The sequence below is a fragment of the Cherax quadricarinatus genome, chromosome 5 (assembly GCF_038502225.1).
Source record: "Cherax quadricarinatus isolate ZL_2023a chromosome 5, ASM3850222v1, whole genome shotgun sequence".
NCBI classification, from domain to species: Eukaryota; Metazoa; Arthropoda; class Malacostraca; order Decapoda; family Parastacidae; genus Cherax; species Cherax quadricarinatus.
The window spans coordinates 18,063,891-18,084,830 of NC_091296.1; the positions used below are offsets into that span (position 1 = coordinate 18,063,891).

Genomic DNA, 20,940 nt, shown 5'->3' on the forward strand with positions numbered 1-20,940 from the left:
CTATTGTTACTTCTGCTATTATTGTTGCTGCTGTTAGTGTCATTGCTGTTACCACTGCTGGTAATATATGCTGTTGCTCTTTCTTCTTTTGACTTTGCTGCTGCTGTTTGATTTCTTGCTGCAGCAACTGCTGCAGCTTATGTAACTGCTTTTACGATAGCTGAGAATAGTGGTACTTGGTAGTAGTAAAAACAGAAAACGGGATGACAAAAAAAAAATGGTTAACATTTATTTTCGCTTCAGAACCTTAACTGCGTTAAATATTACGAAACGTAAATACTTCACCAATCTTCCTCTTGTAAATCGAACAAATTTCTTAGGAAATATTGTGCAGGCTAATTTAAGAGTGTTATATTTCTGGGAAAGCACTAAACCCTTAGGGCTCATACAGTCCGTGGTAGTGGGAAAAAATCAGGTTTGATCCAAGTAAAGAGTAATTCCAATTCCATGGATCATGAGCCCTTCATCAGTCTTAAGGCGCTTTAAAGGGGCGGCGGGTGTTCCGTGGCGTGCGAGCGAAAAAAAAAAATTCGAAAAATTATGAAAAGAGTTAATCATATAGAAAAATAGCTTGTCTCTTTGGTAACACTCTGGTACAAGAATCAATGAATGAACGACAGAACTTTTCAAAAGTCGCTGTGGACTGTCCGAGGTTTCTGAAAGTATTATCCAGAAGGCTGAGGAGGGATAGTTGAGGTGGTTCGGACATTTAGAGAGGATGGAACGGAACAGAATGACTTGGATAGCTTATAAATCTGTACTGGAGGGAAGGCGGGGTAGGGGTCGGCCTAGGAAAGGTTGGAGTATTGGAAGTTTTGTGTGCTATGGGCTTGGACTTCCAGCAAGCATGCATGAGTGTGTTAGACAGGAGCGAGTGGAGACAAATGGATTTTAAGACTTACGTGCTGTTGGAGTGTGTGCAAAGCAACATTTATGAAGGGACTCAGGGAAACTGGCAGGCCAGGCTTGAGTCCTGGAGGTGGAAAGTACAGTGTCTGCACTCTGAAGGAAAGGTGTTTATATGTTGCAGTTTTTTAGCTGTAGTGTAGGCGTGCCTCTGGCAAGACAGTGATGGAGTGTATCTTTTTCAGGTCACCCTGCCTTGGTGGGAAACGGCTGATGTGTTAATAAAAAATTAAACAGGTGACTTCAGAATATGCAAAACAACCATTGTGAAAGAATAGAGAAATTCCAAGCGCTTTCATGACTACTCACATTATCAAGGAACTATTGTTCCTTGATAATGTGAGTAGTCACAAAAGCGCTTGGAATTTCTCTATTCTTTCACAGTGGTTGTTTTGCATATATATATATATATATATATATATATATATATATATATATATATATATATATATATATATATATATATATATATATATATATATATATATATATGCATATATATATATATATATATGCATATATATATATATATATATATATATATATATATATATATATATATATATATATATATATATATATATATATATATATTATACAGTGTGTGTGTTCCCCATAGGATAATATATTCAATAAAAGACACAGGCTCCTACCCTAAATATTAGCCGACGTTTGTGGTCGAGTTGTATCCTGTCTTACCTGAAGTGTTACATGCGTCCATTTTTCTGCGGAGGTCTCCTGATCCAAAGAACTAGAGCTACTCTCTTCCCCAGATATCAAACCTGATTTCCTCTCCTTCCCTTGGCGCTGTATGATCCTTACGGTTTTAGCGCTTCCCCATATAATAATGATAATACAATTCAATGATGTATCTGAATCTTTAATTAATTATTGTACTTGATAAGGGTGTAACATGCAGTACAATATGTTATTTTCACCAAAATCTAATAAATCACGCCACAGTATATATTTTCCGACATGCTGATAGACATACTCTCTTTTCCTGATAAAAGGGAGTTGTCGTATGTGCAACAAAAATATGCAAATTGCAATAGGGTGGCAAATTAAGGTCAAAGCCTCAGGCTACTTGTAACTCCTTTACTAGTTAAGATATAGGTGAGTACAAATAGGAAGCGTGTTTGTCTGGCGCTCAGCAGACGGAGGATCGAGCCTCTATTACGTCTTGCGCTGAATGACCCACATGGGTCTAGCGCTTAACATGAATTAAATTTACCAATTAAGAATAATATTTAATCTATAAATTAGAGAGTAAAGTAAACTTTCAGTGTATAGCGTAATCGTATGAGAAATTCCTTTAACACTTTCTTTCCTCGACTTCTTTGCTTCAGCATAACCAATGAAAACCCAGCTTACACGTTAAGCTTATTAACAACTGGTGAGAACAGGCAAGGGCGAGTAGAAACATCTGAGTTGCGACTGATCAGTGAGTTGTGTTTAAAGCATGAAAAACATGTAGTCATATTTAAGAATGATCACTTCCCTTCTTCACAAGGAGACAGTCTGGAGTACATGTCTTTCCAAGACCTGCACAGAAAGTTTGTTTTCTGTAAATATAATGTACCGTTGCTTCTTTATTCACTTACTGTTCATTACTTATACTAGTATAAAATTACATAAAACCAATGGCTGAAAATGCACCACAGTCAGAGTACTGTCTGTTTACGCTGCTCCAAGCGTGAGGTGATGGCGGTGGTATTTTATTTGTCAGGAAACGGGACAAGTTTCCTGACGTTGGAGTGTTCATGAAGAATTTTCCAAAACCCTTCTTGGTGGCCAATCCTACCAATGTCTTTGTGTGTTGATTAGTCGTCCTGAAGATAAAGCAGCTGCATGTGAGCCATTACAGAACAAGAAGAGACAACAGGCTTGTGCTAAGCAAAGGAAACTTGCTGGAGGCAGATGAAGGCTTGGAGATGTCAGGTTATGTTGGTGAAGATGCCACAACCAGGAGCCTGAACAACAGATCACACTGCTAAGCATGATCTGAGGAATGAAGGAGGATAAAATATTATTGATAATGAGAAATGAAGATGAAGATAAGTAAAACCATTAGCTCGATGGACTCGCTTCCTTCATCTGTTCATTACAGTGGTAGTGTGTTCCTCTCACAACTGAAAAAAAAACATGTTCTGTTCTCCGGTGAAACGAGACTAACAAATGTTCTTATACATAGTGTTCATGTTCACCTGGTAAGAAACACGTACTTCAGTATTAATCTGCTTGTGGGTAGGACCTTAATAGAGGTAAGTCTTGGGTTATCCTGGATTAATAGCAAAGTTTAAATGGCCCCTAAGGATGTCTTCATCTTCTGTCGCTGATGGACTTCCGGGATGTCTATGATACTGGTACACACATGGTACATACTATGTAAATTTTAGCTGTATCATTATATAATAGGCTGCATTATATTATACACATGTATTGCATCAGAGAGAATTACTGTGTTGTATTTCCTCGGATTTGCTGTACAGTAGTGTATATGTTGTGTATTTATCTGAAATAATTATATATATATATATATATATATATATATATATATATATATATATATATATATATATATATATATATATATATATATATATAACAAGTCGGCCGTCTCCCACGGAGGCAGGGTGACCCAAAAAGAAAGAAAATCCCCAAAAAGAAAATACTTTCATCATTCAACACTTTCACCTCACTCACACTTAATCACTGTTTTTGCAAAGGTGCTCAGAATACAACAGTTTAGAAGCATATACGTTAAAAAAAATACAAAATATATCCCTCCAAACTGCCAATATCCATAAACCCCTCCTTTAAAGTGCAGGCATTGTACTTCCTATTTCCAGGACTCAAGTCCGGCTATATAAAATAACCGGTTTCCCTGAATCCCTTCACTAAATATTAACGTGCTCACACTCCAACAGCTCGTCACGTCCCAAATACCATTCGTCTCCATTCACACCTATCTAACAAGCTCACGCACGCTTGCTGGAAATCCAAGCCCCTCGCCCACACAACCTCCTTTACCCCCTCCCTCCAACCTTTTCGAGGACGATCCCTAGCCCGCCTTCCTTCCTCTACAGATTTATACGCTCTCCATGTTATTCTACTTTGATCCATTCTCTCTAAATGACCAAACCACCTCAACAACCCCTCTTCAACCCTCTGACTAATACTTTTATTTACTTATTGATATATATATATATATATATATATATATATATATATATATATATATATATATATATATATATATATATATATATATATATATATATATATATATATATATATATATACAACATTGCGACTAGCCGAGGATTCGAATCTGTGTTGTTTTAGCCCGCCTCATGGTGAGCGAAAATTCACGACGCTCTAACCCATTGAACCATCGAATCCTACAAGAATCACGCACCCAGCAGAGCTAGGTGTTGTACCGTTATCCGAGGACATACGATGGTGTGAGTGCTTCAGGGCTAATTTCATCCTCCTCCCCGTTTGGTGTGCTAGCTTTCACAAGCAGTATATATACTAGCTCTGCCGGGTGCGTGATTCTTGTAGGATTGTATGGTCCCGTGGATTAGAGCGTCGTAAATTTTTGCTCACCATGAGGCGGGCTAAAACAACATGGGATCTAATCCTCGGCTAGTCGCAGTGCTCTTATTGATTAAATATCACTTGTTCGTGGTTACATTATATATATATATATATATATATATATATATATATATATATATATATATATATATATATATATATATATATATATATATATATATATATGCAATAAGATCACAGTAAACAGGTGATTTTAGAATATGCAAAACAACCACTGTGAAAGAATAGAGAAGTTCCAAGTGCTTTCGTGACTACTTACATTATCAAGGAACAATGATAATGTGAGTAGTCACGAAATCGCTTGGAACTTCTCTATTCTTTCACAGGGGTTGTTTTGCATATGTATATATATATATATATATATATATATATATATATATATATATATATATATATATATATATATATATATATATATATATATATATATATATATATATATATATATATATTATATATATATATATATATATATATATATATATATATATTATATATATATATATATATATATATATATATATATATATATATATATATATATATATATATATATATATATATATATATATATATATATATATATATATATATATATATATATATATATACAATAGCTTGATACTGGATGGTATTTACCTATTTGATAAAGTTCCTGGGTTGGTATCTGTTGGTGTGGGCGGTGTGATTCACCTGATGATGGGGGAGACTGGAGTAGCTATTAGATGTGGAGGCATGCTGCTCATTCATCTGCTGTTGTTGCTGCTGCTGCTGCTGCTGCTGTGGCATAAGGCACTTTCAAACAGGTGAACAGTGAGATTCCTTTATATTCTAGTGTCTTTTTTTCCCCTCAATGACATTTAAGTAAATTACCTGACCTGTAGGGAGATCAAACAGCTCCTGGGGAATGACAGCTAATCAGGTTCAATCCGAGGACGAGGAGAGTAACTACAATTCTCTGTATCAAGAGCGCTCCAAGGCAGCCCCCTGGAAGGGTGAGCCTCGAAAGGTGGGCATGGAAGGCTGGGCATGGAAGGGTGGGCCTGGAAGGATGGGTCTGGAAGGGTGGGCCTGGAAGGATGGGCCTGGAAGGGTGAGCCTGGAAGGATGGGCCTGGAAGGGTGCGCCTGGAAGGATGGGTCTGGAAGGGTGGGCCTGGAAGGATGGATCTGGAAGGATGAGTCTGGAAGGGTGGGCCTGGAAGGATGGGACTGGAAGGGTGGACCTGGAAGGATGGGTCTGGAAGGATGGGCCTGGAAGGATGGGTCTGGAAGGGTGGGCCTGGAAGGATGGGTCTGGAAGGATGAGTCTGGAAGGGTGGGCCTGGGAGGATGAGCCTGGAAGGGTGGGCCTGGAAGGATGGGACTGGAAGGATGGGTCAGGAAGGATGAGTCTGGAAGGGTGGACCTGGAAGGGTGGGCCTGGAAGGATGGGTCAGGAAGGATGAGTCTGGAAGGGTGGACCTGGAAGGGTGGGCCTGGAAGGATGGGTCTGGAAGGGTGGGCCTGGAAGGATGGGTCTGGAAGGATGAGTCTGGAAGGGTGGGCCTGGAAGGATGGGTCTGGAAGGGTGGGCCTTGAAGGATGGGTCTGGAAGAATGAGTCTGGAAGGGGGGCCTGGAAGGATGGGTCTGGAAGGATGGGCCTGGAAGGATGGGTCTGGAAGGATGAGTCTGGAAGGGTGGTCCTGGAAGGATGGGTCTGGAAGAATGAGTCTGGAAGGGTGGGCCTGGAAGGATGGGTCTGGAAGGGTGGGCCTGGAAGGATGGGTCTGGAAGGATGAGTCTGGAAGGGTGGGCGTGGGAGGATGAGTCTGGAAGGGTGGGCCTGGGAGGATGAGCCTGGAAGGGTGGGCCTGGAAGGATGGGACTGGAAGGATGGGCCTGGAAGGATGGGTCTGGAAGGATGGGTCTGGAAGGATGAGTCTGGAAGGGTGGACCTGGAAGGGTGGGCCTCTGAAGGATGGGTCTGGAAGGGTGGGCCTGGAAGGATGGATCTGGAAGGATGAGTCTGGAAGGGTGGGCCTGGAAGGATGGGACTGGAAGGGTGGACCTGGAAGGATGGGTCTGGAAGAATGAGTCTGGAAGGGTGGGCCTGGAAGGATGAGCCTGGAAGGGTGGGCCTGCAAGGATGAGTCTGGAAGGGTGGGCCTGGAAGGGTGGGCCTGGAAGGATGAGTCTGGAAGGGTAGGCCTGGAAGGGTGGGCCTGGAAGGGTGGGCCTGGAAGGGTGGGCCTGGAAGGGTGGGCCTTGAAGGGTGGGCCTGGAAGGGTGGGCCTGGAAGGGTGAGCCTGGAAGGATGAGTCTGGAAGGGTGGGCCTGGAAGGGTGAGCCTGGAAGGGTGGGCCTGGAAGGGTGGGCCTGGAAGGATGAGTCCGGAAGGGTGGACCTGGAAGGGTGAGCCTGGAAGGGTGGGCCTGGAAGGGTGAGCCTGGAAGGGTGGGCCTGGAAGGGTGGGCCTGGAAGGGTGAGCCTGGAAGGGTGGGCTCTGCTTCAGCCTTTTCTCTCATATGTCTCAGATTTTACAGATGATAAACACTTCTGAATATTGGATAACCATTCTTATTAATCGATGACCTTCCTAACCAATGGATGATCTTTCTAGCTAATGGATAACCTTTCTAACTAACGGATAACCTTACAAAGGAATGGGTAATGTAACTAATGGATGACCTTAAGTTATGGATCACCTCCTTAACCAATAGATGACCTCAACCAATGGATGACCTTCCTAAGAAATGGATGACCTTCCTAAGCAATGGATGACCTTCCTAAGCAATGGATGACCTTCCTAAGCAATGGATGACCTTCCTAAGCAATGGATGACCTTCCTAACTAATGGATGACCTTCCTAACTAATGGATGACCTTCCTAACTAATGGATGACCTTCCTAAGCAATGGATGACCTTCCTAACTAATGGATGACCTTCCTAACTAATGGATGACCTTCCTAACTAATGGATGACTCCCCTGACTCAAATAACCTTGTTTACTGCCGTACAATTTCCCTGAAGGTAAAATGACCTTCATGACCTTTGTTCTACCTCGAGGATTCTTGTATGACCTTAACTCGATCCCGACTGTGCTGCATGACTTCTAATATATCTGGTTGTAAACTAATGTGATTATCTTTTAAATGATCTGACTCTAGAGTATAATTAAGTAAAATGTCTGCCTCGCTCTCAGAGGACGGAGGATCGATCCTACACCACTCCTTGCGCTGACCCCACACGGGTTTAATGCTTCCCATAAATAAGGCCATTTAATATGATATTCACTGGGAAACGTTAAATCTGTAGGAGTTATGCAATGCCTGGGAAGTGGGAGATAATTAAGTTCCATCCTGGGAAGGGGAGGATAGTTCCAGTTCCTTGGATCAAAGGGGATTTTTCAGCATCTAGAAAACCCCCCTTGAAATGGAAACTGACTCTAGAATCCTCAATCTGGCTTCTATTCTAGAGGCCGAGCTTAACTCTCCAGGAATTTACCTAACACTGGACGAAGTATATCATTATATTAATTATATACAATATCAACGAGCTGATCAATAAGACTCATGTTTTTTTTATGCCTAATAAAGCTACCCGGGTGAAGCACATGTAACTTATCATCTCAATAAGGTCTGGGTGATTAATTGTGAAGATTGTTACTAATCCCTGAGTGAACCCTGACTCCCCTGGCTGGCCAGCACCTGTCCTACCTGGGCCCTGGCGCGCTCCTGTGTGAGTTGGTCCAGCTCCTGCCTCAGGGAGGTGATGGTGTGGTGACTCTCAGCTTCCCGCTGCTCTGCCTCTCTGTCTTTCTCCTGCTGCTGAGTCTGTCATGTTAGAGAATTATATATATATATATATATATATATATATATATATATATATATATATATATATATATATATATATATATATATATATTTTATATATTTCTTTCAACGCACCGGCCGTATCCCACCGAGGCGGGGTGACCCAAAAGGAAAAATTAAAGTTTCTCATTTTAGATTTAGTAATATATACAGGAGAAGGGGTTACTAGCCCCTTGCTCCCGGCTTTTTAGTCGCCTCTTACGACACGCATAGCTTACGGAGGAAGAATTCTGTTTCACTTCCCCACTTAACCATTTTTTAATCTTTTTCTGATATTTTAATTTAATAGCTCTGTTTGATTCAGATATGTAAATAATGTTCTTTGCTTATGTATCGTTAATGGAAAATTTAATAATTTTGTGTTAAATAACTTGATCTTTTCATTAAATTCATATCTGAAATATAAAATAAATGGTGCCAGTGTAATTTAGACTATACTACAGTTTATCTTCTATTAATATATATAGCGCTAACATCCTGAGAGGTCATTCAGCACGAGGAATGATGGTGCTCTATCCTCTGTGCGTAAACTCTGATCTCGCAGTCAGTCTTCTCCCAGTATGCTGCGCGTATTTTGATAAGACTATGCTGTTCTGCACTGCACTGGAGCTAAACTGTGTACTTTAATACAGCATACAGCTGTCGATACTGTGCTCTATTCCACTATCATCCAGCATACAGCTGTGGATACTGTGCTGTATTCCACTATCATCCAGCATATAGTTGTCGATACTGTGCTCTATTGCACTATCACCCAACATACAGGTGTCTATACTGTGCTGTATTCCACAGTCATCCTGCATGACCAACATTCTTACCTGCCAGGAGGAGAAATTCATGAAGTTCTTTTTGAGTTCTTCGTTGAGTTTGTCGACCTTCTTGTTGAGCGCCTCAATGACCAGTGACTTCTGCAGATTCTCCTCCATCAGGTCATGCACCTCTGGGTCGTCGTGAGTCTACCAAGATTAAAGGTAATATCATTATAAACAAGGAATAATAATAATATAGATAAGGATGATGTTATGTCTATACTCCATGCTAAGTAGGTCACATTTGTCACATATAACAATGAAATATAATCATGAATGCACGAACAATAACAAAATTAGTGAAAAAAAGACAGGTTGCAGACCAAGCTTTTGTTGTGACAATGTTTCTCTCTGAGCAAAGCGTTATCATTTTAAAGTTTGTTCAGTAGCCTGTCTTTTCCACACTTTTGTCTGCAGCACGCAGTTTAGATGGAACTTTGGAGTGGTGGAGGAAGTACCTGTGCATCAGCAGACTTCTCCTTTTGTTTAAGTTGTTCCAATTCCTTTCTGAGCGAGGCGATGGTGTCGAGCTGCTCCCGCTGGAACAGGAACCTACTTAGTGAACCTCTTTTGTTTACAATCTTCTGGATATGCCTCTCCAATAAATAAAGTACATATCTTACTCATACAGTGTCTGTACTCTGAAGGAGGGGTGGTAAAGTTGCAGTTTTATAACTGTAGTGTAAGCGCGCCTCTGGCAAGACAGTGATGGTGTGAGTGATGGTGAAAGTTTTTCTTTTTCGGGTCACCCTGCCTTGGTGGGAGGCGGCCGATGTGTTAATAATAATCATAAAAAATCTTACTCATTTATAGTGGCATGAAATATTATATGAAGAGCGGAAGAGGGAGGGTTGTGGTTATTATTAATTTATGGGGAACAGCTAAACCCGTAAGGGTCATACAGCGTCTGGGAAGTGGAAAGTTTCAGGCTTCACATCGCTTTAAAAAAAAGTTCGTCAAGAGGTATTGGTATTGGTGAACTGGGTCTTAATCCAAGGAATTGGAGCTACTTTTTTGTACCATAAATGAAACCTGATTGCCTCCCATTATCATGGTGCTTTATGGCCCTTGCGAGTTTAGCGCTTGCTCGTGATTATTATTTTAATATATTACGAAGTCTTAGCAGAGTTACTGGTGAAACCTGAACACTGAGGATGTCTGGTGATTCAACCTAGCACTGAGGAAGTGTTTCAATCTAACACTGAGGATGTCTGGTGATTCAACCTAGCACTGAGGAAGTGTTTCAATCTAACACTGAGGATGTCTGGTGATTCAACCTAGCACTGAGGAAGTGTTTCAATCTAACACTGAGGATGTCTGGTGATTCAACCTAGCACTGAGGAAGTGTTTCAATCTAACACTGAGGATGTCTGGTGATTCAACCTAGCACTGAGGAAGTGTTTCAATCTAACACTGAGGATGTCTGGTGATTCAACCTAGCACTGAGGAAGTGTTTCAATCTAACACTGAGGATGTCTGGTGATTCAACCTAGCACTGAGGAAGTGTTTCAATCTAACACTGAGGATGTCTGGTGATTCAACCTAGCACTGAGGAAGTGTTTCAATCTAACACTGAGGATGTCTGGTGATTCAACCTAGCACTGAGAAAGTGTTTCAATCTAACACTGAGGATGTCTGGTGATTCAACCTAGCACTGAGGAAGTGTTTCAATCTAACACTGAGGATGTCTGGTGATTCAACCTAGCACTGAGGAAGTGTTTCAATCTAACACTGAGGATGTCTGGTGATTCAACCTAGCACTGAGGAAGTGTTTCAATCTAACACTGAGGATGTCTGGTGATTCAACGTAGCACTGAGGAAGTGTTTCAATCTAACACTGAGGATGTCTGGTGATTCAACCTAGCACTGAGGAAGTGTTTCAATCTAACACTGAGGATGTCTGGTGATTCAACCTAGCACTGAGGAAGTGTTTCAATCTAACACTGAGGATGTCTGGTGATTCAACCTAGCACTGAGGAAGTGTTTCAATCTAACACCGAGGATGTCTGGTGATTCAACCTAGCACTGAGGAAGTGTTTCAATCTAACACCGAGGATGTCTGGTGATTCAACCTAGCACTGAGGAAGTGTTTCAATCTAACACCGAGGATGTCTGGTGATTCAACCTAGCACTGAGGAAGTGTTTCAATCTAACACTGAGGATGTCTGGTGATTCAACCTAGCACTGAGGAAGTGTTTCAATCTAACACTGAGGATGTCTGGTGATTCAACCTAGCACTGAGGAAGTGTTTCAATCTAACACCGAGGATGTCTGGTGATTCAACCTAGCACTGAGGAAGTGTTTCAATCTAACACTGAGGATGTCTGGTGATTCAACCTAGCACTGATGAAGTGTTTCAATCTAACACTGAGGATGTCTGGTGATTCAACCTAGCACTGAGGAAGTGTTTCAATCTAACACCGAGGATGTCTGGTGATTCAACCTAGCACTGAGGAAGTGTTTCAATCTAACACTGAGGATGTCTGGTGATTCAACCTAGCACTGAGGAAGTGTTTCAATCTAACACCGAGGATGTCTGGTGATTCAACCTAGCACTGAGGAAGTGTTTCAATCTAACACTGAGGATGTCTGGTGATTCAACCTAGCACTGAGGAAGTGTTTCAATCTAACACTGAGGATGTCTGGTGATTCAACCTAGCACTGAGGAAGTGTTTCAATCTAACACTGAGGATGTCTGGTGATTCAACCTAGCACTGAGGAAGTGTTTCAATCTAACACCGAGGATGTCTGGTGATTCAACCTAGCACTGAGGAAGTGTTTCAATCTAACACTGAGGATGTCTGGTGATTCAACCTAGCACTGAGGAAGTGTTTCAATCTAACACCGAGGATGTCTGGTGATTCAACCTAGCACTGAGGAAGTGTTTCAATCTAACACTGAGGATGTCTGGTGATTCAACCTAGCACTGAGGAAGTGTTTCAATCTAACACTGAGGATGTCTGGTGATTCAACCTAGCACTGAGGAAGTGTTTCAATCTAACACTGAGGATGTCTGGTGATTCAACCTAGCACTGAGGAAGTGTTTCAATCTAACACTGAGGATGTCTGGTGATTCAACCTAGCACTGAGGAAGTGTTTCAATCTAACACTGAGGATGTCTGGTGATTCAACCTAGCACTGAGGAAGTGTTTCAATCTAACACTGAGGATGTCTGGTGATTCAACCTAGCACTGAGGAAGTGTTTCAATCTAACACTGAGGATGTCTGGTGATTCAACCTAGCACTGAGGAAGTGTTTCAATCTAACACCGAGGATGTCTGGTGATTCAACCTAGCACTGAGGAAGTGTTTCAATCTAACACTGAGGATGTCTGGTGATTCAACCTAGCACTGAGGAAGTGTTTCAATCTAACACCGAGGATGTCTGGTGATTCAACCTAGCACTGAGGAAGTGTTTCAATCTAACACTGAGGATGTCTGGTGATTCAACCTAGCACTGAGGAAGTGTTTCAATCTGACACTGAGGATGTCTGGTGATTCAACCTAGCACTGAGGAAGTGTTTCAATCTAACACTGAGGATGTCTGGTGATTCAACCTAGCACTGAGGAAGTGTTTCAATCTAACACTGAGGATGTCTGGTGATTCAACCTAGCACTGAGGAAGTGTTTCAATCTAACACTGAGGATGTCTGGTGATTCAACCTAGCACTGAGGAAGTGTTTCAATCTAACACTGAGGATGTCTGGTGATTCAACCTAGCACTGAGGAAGTGTTTCAATCTAACACTGAGGATGTCTGGTGATTCAACCTAGCACTGAGGAAGTGTTTCAATCTAACACCGAGGATGTCTGGTGATTCAACCTAGCACTGAGGAAGTGTTTCAATCTAACACTGAGGATGTCTGGTGATTCAACCTAGCACTGAGGAAGTGTTTCAATCTAACACCGAGGATGTCTGGTGATTCAACCTAGCACTGAGGAAGTGTTTCAATCTAACACTGAGGATGTCTGGTGATTCAACCTAGCACTGAGGAAGTGTTTCAATCTGACACTGAGGATGTCTGGTGATTCAACCTAGCACTGAGGAAGTGTTTCAATCTAACACTGAGGATGTCTGGTGATTCAACCTAGCACTGAGGAAGTGTTTCAATCTAACACTGAGGATGTCTGGTGATTCAACCTAGCACTGAGGAAGTGTTTCAATCTAACACTGAGGATGTCTGGTGATTCAACCTAGCACTGAGGAAGTGTTTCAATCTAACACCGAGGATGTCTGGTGATTCAACCTAGCACTGAGGAAGTGTTTCAATCTAACACCGAGGATGTCTGGTGATTCAACCTAGCACTGAGGAAGTGTTTCAATCTAACACTGAGGATGTCTGGTGATTCAACCTAGCACTGAGGAAGTGTTTCAATCTAACACTGAGGATGTCTGGTGATTCAACCTAGCACTGAGGAAGTGTTTCAATCTAACACCGAGGATGTCTGGTGATTCAACCTAGCACTGAGGAAGTGTTTCAATCTAACACTGAGGATGTCTGGTGATTCAACCTAGCACTGAGGAAGTGTTTCAATCTAACACCGAGGATGTCTGGTGATTCAAACTAGCACTGAGGAAGTGTTTCAATCTAACAGTGAGGATGTCTGGTGATTCAACCTAGCACTGAGGAAGTGTTTCAATCTAACACCGAGGATGTCTGGAGATTCAACCTAGCACTGAGGAAGTGTTTCAATCTAACACTGAGGATGTCTGGTGATTCAACCTAGCACTGAGGAAGTGTTTCAATCTAACACTGAGGATGTCTGGTGATTCAACCTAGCACTGAGGAAGTGTTTCAATCTAACACTGAGGATGTTTGGTGATTCAACCTAGCACTGAGGAAGTGTTTCAATCTAACACTGAGGATGTCTGGTGATTCAACCTAGCACTGAGGAAGTGTTTCAATCTAACACTGAGGATGTCTGGTGATTCAACCTAGCACTGAGGAAGTGTTTCAATCTAACACCGAGGATGTCTGGTGATTCAACCTAGCACTGAGGAAGTGTTTCAATCTAACACTGAGGATGTCTGGTGATTCAACCTAGCACTGAGGAAGTGTTTCAATCTAACACCGAGGATGTCTGGTGATTCAACCTAGCACTGAGGAAGTGTTTCAATCTAACACTGAGGATGTCTGGTGATTCAACATAGCACTGAGGAAGTGTTTCAATCTAACACTGAGGATGTCTGGTGATTCAACCTAGCACTGAGGAAGTGTTTCAATCTAACACTGAGGATGTCTGGTGATTCAACCTAGCACTGAGGAAGTGTTTCAATCTAACACCGAGGATGTCTGGTGATTCAACCTAGCACTGAGGAAGTGTTTCAATCTAACACTGAGGATGTCTGGTGATTCAACCTAGCACTGAGGAAGTGTTTCAATCTAACAATGAGGATGTCTGGTGATTCAACCTAGCACTGAGGAAGTGTTTCAATCTAACACTGAGGATGTCTGGTGATTCAACCTAGCACTGAGGAAGTGTTTCAATCTAACACTGAGGATGTCTGGTGATTCAACCTAGCACTGAGGAAGTGTTTCAATCTAACACCGAGGATGTCTGGTGATTCAACCTAGCACTGAGGAAGTGTTTCAATCTAACACTGAGGATGTCTGGTGATTCAACCTAGCACTGAGGAAGTGTTTCAATCTAACACCGAGGATGTCTGGTGATTCAACCTAGCACTGAGGAAGTGTTTCAATCTAACACTGAGGATGTCTGGTGATTCAACCTAGCACTGAGGAAGTGTTTCAATCTAACACCGAGGATGTCTGGTGATTCAACCTAGCACTGAGGAAGTGTTTCAATCTAACACCGAGGATGTCTGGTGATTGAACCTAGCACTGAGGAAGTGTTTCAATCTAACACTGAGGATGTCTGGTGATTCAACCTAGCACTGAGGAAGTGTTTCAATCTAACACTGAGGATGTCTGGTGATTCAACCTAGCACTGAGGAAGTGTTTCAATCTAACACCGAGGATGTCTGGTGATTCAACCTAGCACTGAGGAAGTGTTTCAATCTAACACTGAGGATGTCTGGTGATTCAACCTAGCACTGAGGAAGTGTTTCAATCTTACACCGAGGATGTCTGGTGATTCAACCTAGCACTGAGGAAGTGTTTCAATCTAACACCGAGGATGTCTGGTGATTCAACCTAGCACTGAGTGTTTCAATCTAACACCGAGGATGTCTGGTGATTCAACCTAGCACTGTTTCAATCTAACACCGAGGATGTCTGGTGATTCAACCTAGCACTGAGTGTTTCAATCTAACACCGAGGATGTCTGGTGATTCAACCTAGCACTGAGTGTTTCAATCTAACACCGAGGATGTCTGGTGATTCAACCTAGCACTGGGTGTTTCAATCTAACACCGAGGATGTCTGGTGATTCAACCTAGCACTGGGTGTTTCAATCTAACACCGAGGATGTCTGGTGATTCAACCTAGCACTGAGGAAGTGTTTCAATCTAACACCGAGGATGTCTGGTGATTCAACCTAGCACTGGGTGTTTCAATCTAACACCGAGGATGTCTGGTGATTCAACCTAGCACTGGGTGTTTCAATCTAACACCGATGATGTCTGGTGATTCAACCTAGCACTGAGTGTTTCAATCTAACACCGAGGATGTCTGGTGATTCAACCTAGCACTGGGTGTTTCAATCTAACACCGAGGATGTCTGGTGATTCAACCTAGCACTGGGTGTTTCAATCTAACACCGAGGATGTCTGGTGATTCAACCTAGCACTGGGTGTTTCAATCTAACACCGAGGATGTCTGGTGATTCAACCTAGCACTGGGTGTTTCAATCTAACACCGAGGATGTCTGGTGATTCAGCCTAGCACTATGTGTTTTAATCTAACACTGAGGATGTCTGGTGATTCAACCTAGCACTGGGTGTTTCAATCTAACACCGAGGATGTCTGGTGATTCAGCCTAGCACTATGTGTTTTAATCTAACACTGAGGATGTCTGGTGATTCAACCTAGCACTGGGTGTTTCAATCTAACACCGAGGATTTCTGGTGATTCAGCCTAGCACTATGTGTTTTAATCTAACACTGAGGATGTCTGGTGATTCAACCTAGCACTGGGTGTTTCAATCTAACACCGAGGATGTCTGGTGATTCAGCCTAGCACTATGTGTTTTAATCTAACACTGAGGATGTCTGGTGATTCAACCTAGCACTGGGTGTTTCAATCTAACACCGAGGATGTCTGGTGATTCAGCCTAGCACTATGTGTTTTAATCTAACACTGAGGATGTCTGGTGATTCAACCTAGCACTGAGTATTTCAATCTAACACCGAGGATGTCTGGTGATTCAGCCTAGCACTATGTGTTTCAATCTAACACTGAGGATGTCTGATGATTCAACCTAGCATTGAGTAAATGTTTCAATCTAACACTGAGGAAGTAAGGTGAATCGACCTACGAAAATAGTGAGCACTTTCAGACCAACCTGAACATCGAGGGAAGCCTTTTCACTATCCTTCATCTTAGTGGTCAGGTGGTGAAGTCTGTTCTCCAAGGCCTTGATTGTTTGCTTGTTGGCCGCCTCTTGCTTCTGTAGTGCTACCATAGTGCCTCCACGCTCATACTGTGGGGAACAATGTTGTTGTTAGAGGCTGTGTATATCACTGGCATTATAGTGGGTAAATCAGTGTTGTGAACACACACATGACTAGAATATAAAAATTGTACGTTCGTCTGCACACATGACTAGAATATAAAAATTGTACGGTAATATAATTATTGCATAAATTAAAAAAGTTCAAATTCGAACAAGAAGCTTTAAACATGTATAGTTTTAAAGAATTAGACAAATGTGCATTATCTGGGTAACTTTATTTGTAGACGTCTACAAATAGTTACCCAGATAATGCACATTTGTCTAATTCTTCATCTTGTCGGTATTGTATATCATTCATACACATGTATAATTTTGTTTAAGCATGTAATGCATGTAGTTACTTGTTGTCAAAGGCACTTGTCGATAGACACTTGGTCTGGGGAGGTCCTTTGTGTGTGTGTGTGTTAGTTAGTTACCATTTTGTCATAGGCACATGTCGATTAGACACTAGGCCTGTTGTATGTGTGTGTGTGTGTGTGTGTGTGTGTGTGTGTGTGTGTGTGTATGTGTGTACTCACCTAGTTGTACTCACCTAGTTGAGGTTGCAGGGGTCGAGTCCAAGCTCCTGGCCCCGCCTCTTCACTGGTCGCTACTAGGTCACTCTCCCTGAACCATGAGCTTTATCGTACCTCTGCTTAAAGCTATGTATGGATCCTGCCTCCACTACATCGCTTCCCAAACTATTCCACTTCCTGGCTACTCTGTGGCTGAAGAAATACTTCCTAACATCCCTTTGATTCATCTGTGTCTTCAGCTTCCAACAGTGTCCCCGTGTTGCTGTGTCTAGTCTCTGGAACATCTTGTCTTTGTCCACCTTGTCCATTCCTCTCAGTATTTTGTAAGTCGTTATCATGTCCCCCCTATCTCTCCTGTCCTCCAGTGTCGTCAGGTTGATTTCCCTTAACCTCTCCTCGTAGGACATACCTCTTAGCTCTGGGACTAGTCTTGTGGCAAACCTTTGCACTTTCTCTAGTTTCTTTACATGCTTGGCTAGGTGTGGGTTCCAAACTGGTGCCGCATACTCCAATATGGGCCTAACTTACACGGTGTACAGGGTCCTGAACGACTCCTCATTAAGGTGTCGGAATGCTGTTCTGAGGTTTGCCAGGGGCCCATATGCTGCAGCAGTTATTTGGTTGATGTGCGCTTCAGGAGATGTGCCTGGGGTTATACTCACCCCAAGATCTTTTTCATTGAGTGAGGTTTGTAGTCTCTGGCCCCCTAGACTGTACTCCGTCTGCGGTCTTCCTGACAAATATTCCCTGATCCATTGTAGTGCCTTCCCTGTTATCCCTGCTTGGTTCTCCAGTTTTTGCACTAATCTCTTGTGTAGTACTGTGTCAAACGCCTTCTTGCAGTCCAAGAAAATGCAATCCACCCACCCCTCTCTCTCTTGTCTTACTGCTGTCACCTTGTCATAGAACTCCAGTAGGTTTGTGACACACGATTTCCCATCCCTGAAACCATGTTGGGTGCTGTTGATGAGATCATTCCTTTCTAGGTGTTCCACCACTCTTCTCCTGACAATCTTCTCCATGACTTTGCATACTATACATGTCAGTGACACTGGTCTGTAGTTTAGTGCTTCATGTCTGTCTCCTTTTTTAAAGATTGGGACTACATTTGCTGTCTTCCATGCCTCAGGCAATCTCCCTGTTTCGATAGATGTATTGAATATTGTTGTTTGGGGTACACATAGCGCCTCTGCTCCCTCTCTCAGGACCCATGGAGAGATTTTATCTGCCCCCATTGCCTTTGAGGTATCTAGCTCACTCAGAAGCCTCTTCACTTCTTCCTCGGTTGTGTGTACCGTGTCCAGCACCTTTTGATGTGCCACACCTCTCCGTCCTTCTGGAGCTCCTTCTGTCTCCTCTGTGAACACTTCTTTGAATCTCTTGTTGAGTTCCTCACATACTTCACGGTCATTTCTTGTTGTCTCTTCTCGTTCCTTCCTTAGCCTGATTACCTGGTCCTTGACTGTTGTTTTCCTCCTGATGTGGCTGTATAACAGCTTCGGGTCAGATATGGCTTTCACTGCTATGTCGTTTTCATACTGTCGTTGGACCTCACTTCTTATCTGTGCATATTCGTTTCTGGCTCTACGACTGCTCTCCTTATTCTCCTGGGTCCTTTGCCTTCTATATTCCTTCCATTCCCTAGCACACTTGGTGTTTGCCTCCTTGCACCTTTGGGTGAACCATGGGCTCATCCTGGCTTTTTCATTATTCCTGTTTCCCTTGGGTACAAACCTCTCTTCAGCCTCCTTGCACATTGTTGCTACATATTCCATCATCTCGTTAACTGGCTTCCCTGCCAGTTCTCTGTCCCACTGAACCTCGTTCAGGAAGTTCCTCATTCCCGTGTAGTCCCCTTTCCTGTAGTTTGGTTTCATTTGTCCTGGCCTTCCTGCTTCCCCCTCCACTTGTAGCTCTACTGTGTATTCGAAGCTCAAAACCACGTGATCGCTGGCCCCAAGGTGTCTTCTATATGTGATGTCCTCAATATCTGCACTGCTCAAGGTGAATACTAAGTCCAGTCTTGCTGGCTCATCCTCTCCTCTCTCTCTTGTAGTGTCCCTTACGTGTTGGTACATGAAGTTTTCCAGTACCACCTCCATCATCTTAGCCCTCCATGTATCTTGGCCCCCATGTGGCTCCAAGTTCTCCCAGTAGATCTCCTTGTGGTTAAAGTCGCCCATTTTCAGGAGCTTTGCCCTGCATGCATGAGCTCTTCTGGCCACTGCAGCCAGTGTGTCAACCATCGCTCTATTGCTCTCGTCATACTCATGCCCTGGTCTCCTGCTTTTCTGTGGTGGGTTATACATCACTGCAATTACCACCTTGGGACCTCCAGAGTGAAGCATTCCCGCTATGTAATCACTTTCTTCTCCGCTGTCTCCTCTCTCCAGCTCATCAAAATTCCATCGGTGTTTGATCAGCAGTGCCACTCCTCCACCCCCCCTGTTCCTTCTGTCTTTCCTCAGGATCTGGTATCCCGTTGGAAAGATGGCATCTGTTATCATACCTGTAAGCTTGGTTTCTGTGAGCGCTATGATGTCCGGTGATGTCTCTTTGACTCTTTCATGCCACTCCTCCCACTTGTTTGTTATTCCATCAGCGTCTATGTACCATACCTTCAGTTTCCTTTCCAATACTGTGGTTTGGGGGGCCTGTGGGGGTGGGAGACCTGGTAGCATACTGTGGGGTTCTATGATTGGGGGTTGGGTGGAAGCTGTGGGTTTGGATTGTAGTTTGTGTTGGGATGGTGTGATAGGTTGTGGGGTTCTGAGGATAGTTGTGTGTGTGCTTGCCCTTGCTTCTCTGTTCTGCTCTGACTGATCTCTGCTGGTTCCATCCTTGTTTCCTTTCCTATCTCCTTTCGCTTTTTTGTCCTCTCCCTCAGCTGCTGTCTCTCTGTTTGTGTTCTGTCTCTGTCTAGGAACACCTTGTACTCTTCCGAGTTTTTCAACCTTGGTTTCTCTTGGAGGATCCTGTTCCTCACTGTTTCTGTCCTGAGAATCAGCTTGATCGGTCGGTTTCTCCCCTTCAAGTACCCCCCTATTCTCTGAAAATTTACAATCTCGTCCATGTCTTCTCCCCCTATTTCCATGATGATTTTCTCAATCTGCTTTCTTTCTTCCTGCCATCTTTCAGTGTGTGTCTTTTCCTCTCTCTCCCGAAGCCCATGGATAAACACTGATTTTGCCCTTTCCTCCTCCAATTACCTCTCCCTCTGTGACTCTGGTTCCTGTCTGTATATGGTAATTTTTCTCCCTTGATTTTTCCAGTGGCTCTTGGTAGCATGGTTGTGCCTCAGCATTCGACTTATCTCCCTCTCTATCTGCACCCAGCTGCCCTTTCCTTTTACTCCCTGACCCTTCTTTGCAGGCTGATATGACCTTAGCATAATTCATATCTCCTTCCTTCCTGTTCATCCTCTCAGCTTCATATGCTGTCTTCTCTGGTCACTGCCCCTGAGACTTGCTTCAGCCTGTTTACCTGAAACTCTAGGACCCTTACCCTGTCTACTGCAGTTTCGACTTGTGCCTCCCATTTCTTTGTCTCCTTCTCCAACCTCTCTTCCCATTTCGCAGAGAGCTCTTTCTCCATT

At 42.9% G+C, this 20,940-nt stretch overlaps 1 protein-coding gene across 3 annotated transcripts in view; it reads right to left on the reverse strand.

Moving 5' to 3' along the window:
- Positions 1-1,773: 1,773 nt before the first annotated feature.
- The window catches only part of LOC128684672 (ankycorbin-like), a 42,546-nt gene continuing 23,379 nt past the window's right edge, over positions 1,774-20,940 (reverse strand). Inside the window, exons 16-21 of one of the 3 annotated variants that reach the window (XM_070100876.1) lie at positions 16,660-16,797; positions 9,656-9,736; positions 9,207-9,344; positions 8,230-8,346; positions 5,170-5,310; positions 1,774-2,910 (exon numbers count right to left, since the gene is read on the reverse strand). In XM_070100876.1, coding sequence (XP_069956977.1) covers positions 5,170-5,310; positions 8,230-8,346; positions 9,207-9,344; positions 9,656-9,736; positions 16,660-16,797 — 615 coding nt within the window. In that variant the 3' untranslated portion in view covers positions 1,774-2,910. The remainder of the gene's footprint in view (positions 2,911-5,169; positions 5,311-8,229; positions 8,347-9,206; positions 9,345-9,655; positions 9,737-16,659; positions 16,798-20,940) is intronic. The other 2 variants (XM_070100889.1, XM_070100882.1) reach the window with 2 other exon arrangements.